This window comes from Mauremys mutica, chromosome 13 (genome assembly GCF_020497125.1).
Source record: "Mauremys mutica isolate MM-2020 ecotype Southern chromosome 13, ASM2049712v1, whole genome shotgun sequence".
Lineage (NCBI taxonomy): Eukaryota > Metazoa > Chordata > Testudines > Geoemydidae > Mauremys > Mauremys mutica.
Window position 1 is genome coordinate 11,810,799 of NC_059084.1, and position 8,708 is coordinate 11,819,506.

General features: G+C 41.5%; 1 protein-coding gene across 1 annotated transcript; it reads right to left on the reverse strand.

Moving 5' to 3' along the window:
* Positions 1–354: 354 nt before the first annotated feature.
* Positions 355–7,875, reverse strand: PCK1 (phosphoenolpyruvate carboxykinase 1). The gene is made up of 10 exons (XM_044986667.1): positions 7,801–7,875; positions 7,332–7,581; positions 6,301–6,482; positions 5,449–5,652; positions 4,936–5,123; positions 3,672–3,834; positions 3,274–3,498; positions 3,055–3,186; positions 1,950–2,045; positions 355–1,330 (listed from the first exon to the last, which is right to left on the reverse strand). The coding sequence occupies exons 2-10, from the start codon at positions 7,553–7,555 to the stop codon at positions 876–878; spliced, it is 1,869 nt and encodes a 622-aa protein (XP_044842602.1). The 5' UTR covers positions 7,556–7,581; positions 7,801–7,875; the 3' UTR covers positions 355–875.
* Between the last annotated feature and the right edge of the window lie 833 nt (positions 7,876–8,708).

An 8,708-nucleotide genomic window follows, 5' to 3' on the forward strand; every position in this document is an offset into this window, starting at 1 on the left:
CAGTGACAGTTTTCATGGCCCCTGTCGCCCCTCCTTCTTGTTACTTTGGGTGAGGGGGGTTTGGGACTTTGTGGCGGGGGAGGGCGGTTGCAGATACAGTGCAGGGGGGCTCTGTCCTCCTGCCTGTGGTCCTGCAGAACATCCACAAGGCGCCGGAGTGTGTCAAATTTTCTCTGGGCATTTCCTGTGTGGCTGGTCAGAACATCCAAGCTCGGACTGCTGTCCAGAGCGTCAACAGAGTGGTGCACTGTGGGATAGCTCCCGGAGCTACTAAGGTCAATTTCCGTCCACACATAGCCTAATTCGACATAGCCATGTCGAATTTAGCGCTACTCCCCTCGTCGGGGAGGAGTACAGAATTTGAACTAAAGAGCCCTCTAGGTCGAACTAATTAGCTTCCTGGTGTGGACGGGTGCACAGTTAAGTCGAATTAACGCTGCTAAATTCAACATAAACTCCTAGTGTAGACCAGGCCTAAGGTAAAAACAAATTCATCTGGGTCTTTAATGCTCATTATAACAGAAACAGGCATTCTCGAAAACATTGGAGTCTGTGTTTTCAGAATTGCACATGCAAAAATGTATCCGAGTAATCTGTACATGTGATTGCGTGCAGAATTATAGTAATTATGCATGCAAATGATCATTCAGATGTCTTAAGGGTCATTTGCACATGTAATACTAAACCCATGGGCTGGAAGTTACCTCTGGGATGTCCAGGAGTTCCAGCTGACTAACAACCTTGATTTTCCTTTTTAGAATGAAAATGTTTATATTTTTCAGCATTGCCCTCCTACCTATCAATGTATTAGTGTGCTTCCAGTAACGTGTGCCTGTCATCTTCATTATGTGTGGACTCAGAACTGTTTTGATCAGTTACAGCTGTTTTATCCTTTGCTCCAGTGCAAGAATTTCTCTTTCTATTTCATAAGGGAGGTCAGCATTAACTTGCTCTTCAAAATATTTCTTGATTTCCATTACCTCTTTTTCCCAGAACTCTTTGGAGATATCAAACAGTTCTGTCATGTCAATGCCTTCTAGGCCCTTCAGGTTCAAGGCTGTGCCAGCAGGGATGTAGCCTATAGCAGTTCGCTTGGCATCAGCCTCTCCGCTGATTCTGTTGAACATCCATTCCAGGACACGGGAGTTCTCCCCATAACCAGGCCACAGGAATTTTCCTTGCTTGTCTTTTCTGAACCAGTTCACATGGAAGATCTTGGGCAGTTTTGCAGCTGGGCGATGTGCCATGCTAAGCCAGTGGGCAAGGTATTTGCCAAAGTTGTAGCCAAAGAAAGGCCTCATGGCAAAGGGGTCGTGCATAATGATTTTTCCTGTTAAAAGAATGTACGTGGAAAGTAAGATAATACTTAGCCCTCATACAACATTTTAACCTGTCAGCAAGAAGAGCTTTAAGAATCTGGTTAAGCATTATCCCCAAATCTACAAATGGGGAAACTGAGGCAAAAATTGATTCAGAGCCTGAATTGCAGAGGCGCTAAGCATGGTCAACTCCAGTTTAAGTAAATGGATGGTGCGGATGGTCAGAACTCTGAAAATTCATCCCTGAGTGTCTGAAGTTGGGCATCCCAAAACTAGCTTGCATTGCCCATGCAACATGTGCTCTGTAGCAAAACAGAAGACTTCAGTGACTTGTCTAAGATCACACAATGCCTCAGTATCAAGTCTTTCAACTCAGACTCCGGCATCCTGGTGGTCACACTGTGTCCTTGCTCCATATTACCCACATGGAGTTTTGCTGTGTGTTGAATTTTAGATTAGAAATTTTTTTTTAGCTCCAAGCAGAATATTTTGTATTTTGAAAACTGCACAATTCACAAAATTAACTCCCAAGAAGCAGACTTTAGCGTATAGTAATTTACAGGTGATCACTGTTGGGTATCCAGAAAGGACTACTTTTAATATGGAAAGGCAAATTAGATTTTGATTTACCTTTGTGCTCAGCAGCTGCTGTTGCTTCAGATCTCATAGCTGCTCCTATAAATACGCCATGCTGCCAGCTAAGGGCCTCATATACTAGAGGCACACCTGTAGAGAACAAAATAGCTTCACTAATTAAAGGTCCAAAAGTCTTTGCTATAGCAGCTTTAGCTATATGCTATAGCAGTATGCACATTACTATAGAATTCAGTCCCTCTTTTTCCTGTTATATAATTCAGTTCATTTTTCCCCCTCTCTCTTATTGCAAAATAATTTAGGTCAGAATTCTCTCTTTCTCTCTGACCCAATGAATCTTTAAGTATTTGAAGCTGTTCCACCGTGTATAAATACTTTGAGTCCGTGAGCAAGAGAGAGAGAGCGAAAGGGAGACTGATACTGTTGTCTGGTGGTTACGGCACCCACCTAAAAGGTGGGAGATCTGGGGGTCCAGTCCCCCTACTCCAATCACTTTTTAATTAGCTTTCCAAACTGAACAACTTCAATTGGAGAGCTTGAGGAAGTACCACCCTAGAATATCCCATAGCTCAGTGCTTAGAGTGCTCCCTTCAGAGGTGGGAGACCCCGACGCAAATCACTTCTCCAAATCAAGCAGAGGAGGGAACCAAACCTGGGTGTCCTACCTCCCAGGTGAGTGCTCTAGCCACAGGGCTAAAAGTCATAATGTGGACATCTCTTGCTCTTGTGGCCAGATTTTGAATGGAACTTGGTCCAGTAGGCAGCCTCATCTATAAATTGGGGATAATACTTCATTTCTCCCACTCTTTCTCAGTCTGGGCTATCTACACTGTAAGCCCAGGCTCTGAGGCATGGACTGTATCTTACTAACTATCTGTCCCATGCCTAGCACAATGGGGCCCTGATCTTTGTTGGGGCCCCTAGGTGTTAACATAATACAGATAATTATAAGGTGTTGGGCCCCCAAAAATCATAGGCCGCTTCTTAAAATGTGGTTTACTAACCTAGTTATTTTGCTGCTCTCACTGCTCAGGGACACCACAGTAGCAAAAATCATATTTAAACTCAACTGTTGCCAGCACAGTTTTAGGCATACAGTGGCTAGGGCTTTGGTCTTGATACACATTATTGCAGCTCTTACCAGCAGGTCTACGGCCTCCAAATATTATACCCTCAATCGGCACTCCTTCTGGAGATTCCCAGGCAGGGTCAATGATTGGGCACTGGCTGGCAGGGGTGCAGAATCGAGAATTGGGATGGGCGCAAGTCTCCCCTGTACAGACCAAAATATTTCATGATTGCGGAGTTAATGTGAAATGTGATGAGAAATTTAAAAAGCCCCCCAAACATGCACAGTTACCATTCCCTGGAGTCCACTTCTTGTTCTTCCATGAAGTCAGTGTCACTCCTGGTGCAAGTGGTTCATCAATGCCTTCCCAGTATATGCCTCCATCGCTGGTTTCTGCTACATTGGTGAAGATGGTATTCTTGTGTATGGTCTTTATGGCATTGGGGTTTGTTTTTACTGATGTCCCAGGAGCAACTCCAAAAAATCCATTTTCTGGATTGATTGCCCTTAAATTACCTGGAATTTAAGAGATACCAAACAATGATACAAAACCCAACTCACCATTTGAGCTCTTGGCAGAGTAGGATCCAGATCCTGCTGCCATCAAAGTCAGAGGGAAGTGGCCACAGACTTTAATGAGAGCAGGACTGGTCCCTAGAGCAATTCAGCCTTAAAGTAAGAAGAGTTACCTTGCTCATCAAATTTCATCCAGGCAATATCATCCCCAACACACTCAATTTTCCATCCTGGCAGAGTTGGGTTCATCATAGCCAAGTTAGTTTTGCCACATGCACTGGGGAATGCCGCGGTAAAGTACTTCTTCTCACCCTCTGGGTTTGTGATACCCAGGATCTATTGAAAAATAAATGTCTCTGTTTAATATGCTTATTTTTTCCTGCACTTGTGTTATTACCAGTAAATGTTAATAATAAAACATGCTGGATTTGCTGCAGATAGAATTTTATTTGACAAAGTGTCCCCTCATGGAATGCATGTGAGCAGATCGCAGGTTTTTCAAATTTATTCACACATTTATTCAAACTTTATTATTATTGTGTTGGAGTGGCAAGTGGGGTCAAAGGTGGGATTTTTTTTTTTATGATAGGAATGACTAGTGCATACTTTTATTGTGAAGTGAAAGAGCCAGAGGAGAGTGAGAGGTTAAGAAGAGGAGAAGGGGAGGGAAGGAGAGTGAGTTAGAGGGAGATCAATTTACTTTACTTTACAGATTAAAAATATTCAGACTTTGAATATTTTTGTGTTGCTGAGCTGTGATGGATGATCAGGTAAGCCACGTGGTATTTTTCAGTTCCCTGAGTGGGTCAACGTGGCATAAATACGTGTGCGAATGAATGTAAAATGTCCTTGCCGTGAATACTCAAGTGTGTAACTAGGAAATTCACTTTGCAGGACCATTTTAGTGAAACTTGATTGCTCAAATGAGAGTGGAAAGTGAACACAGGAAGGGCATGAACACAGGCAAATGCCATTCATTTGAAAAAGCAAATGCATATTTTCAGGAGTTTTTTTCAGGTCTGCTTTTAATATCAAAGACAATTTTACGAACTATGGACCCTATTCTGCAAGCTGTTGTATGCATGTAGATCCGTATTCCCATGTGTATCCTTACTGAAGTGAATGGGATCTGCACAGACACTGAGGTCTGCCTGTATGGAACGTAATTCAAGATCAGGGCCTAAACAAGCAGATGGAAATCTTGCTTAGATCCCTATTTTTATATTTTCTTCTATAAAATGCTTATTGATCAACAACACAGGTACTTCCCTATTTCTACATAAGCTGGTTGTATGATATATATATCTCACATCACAGTAACATTCATGCCAGACAGTAATTCCCCTAATACTGTATCAAGTCATGGCATATTCACGCTGAGCTGTTTTGAGGTTTAATTGCTTTAAAAAATGCACTTCTGATTTTAACGGCTCTTACCAGCATGTGCTCAGCAAGCCAGCCCTCTTCCTTGGCAATTCTGCTGGCAATCCTGAGGGCAAAGCACTTTTTCCCCAGCAAGGAGTTTCCTCCATAACCACTGCCAAATGAGATGATTTCTCTGCGATCAGGAATCTGAGCAATCAGAGTCAAATCTGGGTTGCAGGGCCAATTGTTTACTAGTGGTTCTGCAAAACACAATGCACTACTTGTGAATATAGGAATTGCCAGACTGGGTCAGACCAAAGGTTCGTCTAGTCAGCGTCCTGTGTCTGACACTGACCAGTACCAGATGCTTCAGAAACCCTGCAGTGGGCATCTGGGGAATAATCTGCCCCGTAGAAAGGCCTTAAATCATAATTCCTTCACCTTGGACTTGACTCTGCTTTTCTTGCACACGCCAAATCCTCCCATTGATTTCACTGGCAGTTTTCAGTGTGCCAAGGATACAAGATAGGTGCAACACACATGTCTGAGAATTAGCCAGAGTTAATGGTTAATACGATTACTTACTTTTTAGTGGGAAAGGGCACCCAACCGAATGAAGGCATTTTACAAACTCTCCATTCCCTAGGGCTTCCAAGACGGCTGTTCCCATCCGGGTCATAATTCTCATGCTGGCCACCACGTATGGTGAATCTGTCAACTCAATCCCAATCTTGCATAAAGGAGACCCAATGGGCCCCATACTAAAGGGGATGACATACATTGTACGTCCTGTAAAGTAGGAGCAGAGCCACGTGAGTGACATGTGACCAAGAAGAAAAACAGTGTATTGTTAGAATAATCATCAAAAAGTATATTGTCCCTTTACATTTTCTCACTTCCTTAAAAGCTCCCCACCTTTTGCAAGGTGGTTCCAGAGGATATTTATAGATTTGAAGTGTTCCTTTTTGTCAGGTTATGTAATAAAAGGTTTTGTTTTTAACTACTAGTAGTTTTCTGTGTTTTAAAATTATAAAAGCTGGTGTGCTGTGTAGGTAGAATTGTCTAGCAGTCTCAGAAGGAGCAAGAGGCCAAATTCTCTGCTAGTGTAAACCGGTGGAATTCCATTGAAGAGAATTTGACCCAAGAAGTCAGGATTCCTGAGTTCTGTCCTCAATTTTCCATCTACTGCTGACTCTCTGTTGATTTCAGGAAAGTCACCCAAGCTTTAGTTGCCCTTCTTTAAAATGGGTAGTAGAATGACCGCGTATATGTATGCAGAGCTCTGAGACTGAAAGACCTGATAAAATGAGTTAGGTGCCTAACCTTATGTGCCAAAGTTTGTAAATCTTAGCCAAATGTGTTTGTATTTTTAGATTATTATTTATTATTACTGGTGTTTTTATTATTATGAAAGTATCATGTGAATTTTCTTTTTACCTTTCATGCACCCGGGGAATCTGACATTGAAGGCTTTCTCAAAATCTTCTTCTGACATCCAGTGACCCAGCTGGCTAGTTCCAGTTTTAGGGATCGGAATGGTATCTCTCTGCTCCTGAGTGATAATGACTGTTTTGCTTTCAATCCTTGCCACATCCCTTGGATCAGTGAGAGCCAACCAACTATTAAAAAAAAAAAATTAGGAAATTGTGTTTTGATCGTTAAAAAGTGGTAGGTAGAGTACATTTAATCCTTCACTACAGGGAAGGCACAATAGGGTAAAATGAGTTACAGTGGGTAAGGTGACAGAGCCCATAACATCCAGATATCTTTCCAGGCAGCCACAGCTTATTCAGATAAAGGATCAGTGTAATGTATTCTGTCATACAAAATAGCTATGATATTGCAGAATGAACTGATGGTGTCATGACTTAAGAAATTTAGCTGTAGTATAGTTACATGTTAATCTCTCTTGATCTAAGCTTCACCAACAGTCAAATGGGGTTAATAACTCATCAGGAGATGTAAGACTTGACTCTAGTCTTATTTACACCAGTATAAATCGAGAGTTTTGCCAGTTTTGCACAGAAATCAATAGAGCGACTCCTGGCTAAAGCGGAGACCCTGTAAACACTTTGAATACAGGTGAAAGTGTTTGCAGGATCAAGGCCTAAGTGAGATCAGAACCTAACCCATTGTGTTGGCAAAGCATTTTGAAGACTTAAAGTGCTACGCAGATCACATGATATGGTTTTTGTTCCTGAATTGGATGATTTATGTAATAGAAAAATGAATTGTAAACTGTGAATATTCCAACTGAATAATACCATTTAAATCAGCATTGGGTGAATATTCAAGGATAAAGTGCGCTTTTTCTGAGTACTCAAATGCTCATGGAAAGTAAACACTAAAGGGTTTTGAACATGGTTGAAATGAAATGCCCTTTTAAATATAAATGTTCATGGAAAATTATATACCACAATTCTCTCAGGTCTAACCCTGACTTTCTTTTACATAGGTCTGTTACTTACCAGTTCTCATACTTCTTCAGCTTCTTGATCATGCCTTGTTCTACCATGATATCCAGAATGTTTTTGTTCTCTTCCTCAGAGCCGTCACAGATATGAATTCTAGCAGGTTGGCATAGCTTGGCATTGCTTTCAATGAAGTATCTCACTTCCTGAGACAGGCTCTTCAGATCCCCCTGGATGAGTCGTGAGGTTATGTTCAGTCGAGTCTTCAGCTGGGGAGTCATTATTTGTAGGCGGCAGTGGATATTGTCTGCAATCAAAGATCAAACATTTGGCCTGTTAGCATATTACTCAACAATTCCTAATGGAAGGAATATGCTTTTCTAAAAACACATTCAGTAATAAAAAGAATGTGTAATAAATTTAATTGTGTGCTTATGGTAATAAATCTAAATCAAACCTGTGCATAGATATGGAATTTAAAGCTCTAGAAGAATGCATAAAATTTATATATAGAAACTCCACTTACTTTCCTGTAAAAGAGTTCAGAGAGGATTTCACTGCTTCTTCTACCTGTTCAGATTTTGCCTACTTTGGACTATTCTTGTGATCATTTACTTCCAAGGAGGATACCTCTCTTAAATACTCCTCGGATGCTGGAGTCCTTCCCACCAGCTGAGGTGAAGCAGGCTTGTCCCCATGTCATCACAGGATGGCTCTTGGAACAGTGTCGTGGACAGTTATCGTCATGAACAATTGACAAGAAGCCGTGAAGAGGTAATTATTTAACAGGCTTGATTAATGAATGCTCGAAGCTGAGATTCTCAGCCCTTGGATTTGCTGCTTTAAGCAATTACAAAACTTGTTGGTTTGGACAATCTTTGAACTAGTTCTGCTCTGATGCAAAAAGTGTTGTAACTCCTCAATGTGTGGGAAAGGTTGTGCGCAATGAGTGGCTGAAACTAGAACACCAAGGGTAGTAAAGCATAATAGACAGCCTGGCACATCTAGTATGTGTGCGCCTGCTAGTTGGCTGTGAACTGGAGCCTCATACAAAGTGTGTTTACTCACCTTGGAAACACTGCCTGATGTGGGGATAAAGTGCAGCTTTGAGCAGTAATAGCAGGGGAATAAAAGAGAGCATTTCACATTCTATTCACATATCCATGTACCTGGAGGTTTTAAGTTTGTGCATGAAGTTCTGAAAAGCTATGCCAAAATCATTCTTGCTGATGTATTATAGTGTTAGATATAAGCAAAAGCTCTGTCTCGCTAAGCCAGGGCTCTGCATGTGTACAGAACAGATAGTCTCAACATTCTGTAACTTCCCAGTAGAGTGAGCAGTGACAGATCAGCAATTGTCTGAGCACCTAAAAAAACTTCTGTTATTGTTGATTTAACAGAGTTACTATGGAAAATGTAAAGCTGTATCTAAAT

Excerpts from the sequence above, each read along its gene's own strand:
- PCK1 (XM_044986667.1), bottom strand. The coding sequence starts at position 7,555 with ATGACTCCCCAGCTGAAGACTCGACTGAACATAACCTCACGACTCATC. Across the intron at positions 5,653-6,300 it reads ATTCCCCGGGTGCATGAAAG|GACGTACAATGTATGTCATC; the intron begins GTAAAAAGAAAA and ends CCTACTTTACAG. Across the intron at positions 5,124-5,448 it reads GTGCCCTTTCCCACTAAAAA|AACCACTAGTAAACAATTGG; the intron begins GTAAGTAATCGT and ends TGTGTTTTGCAG.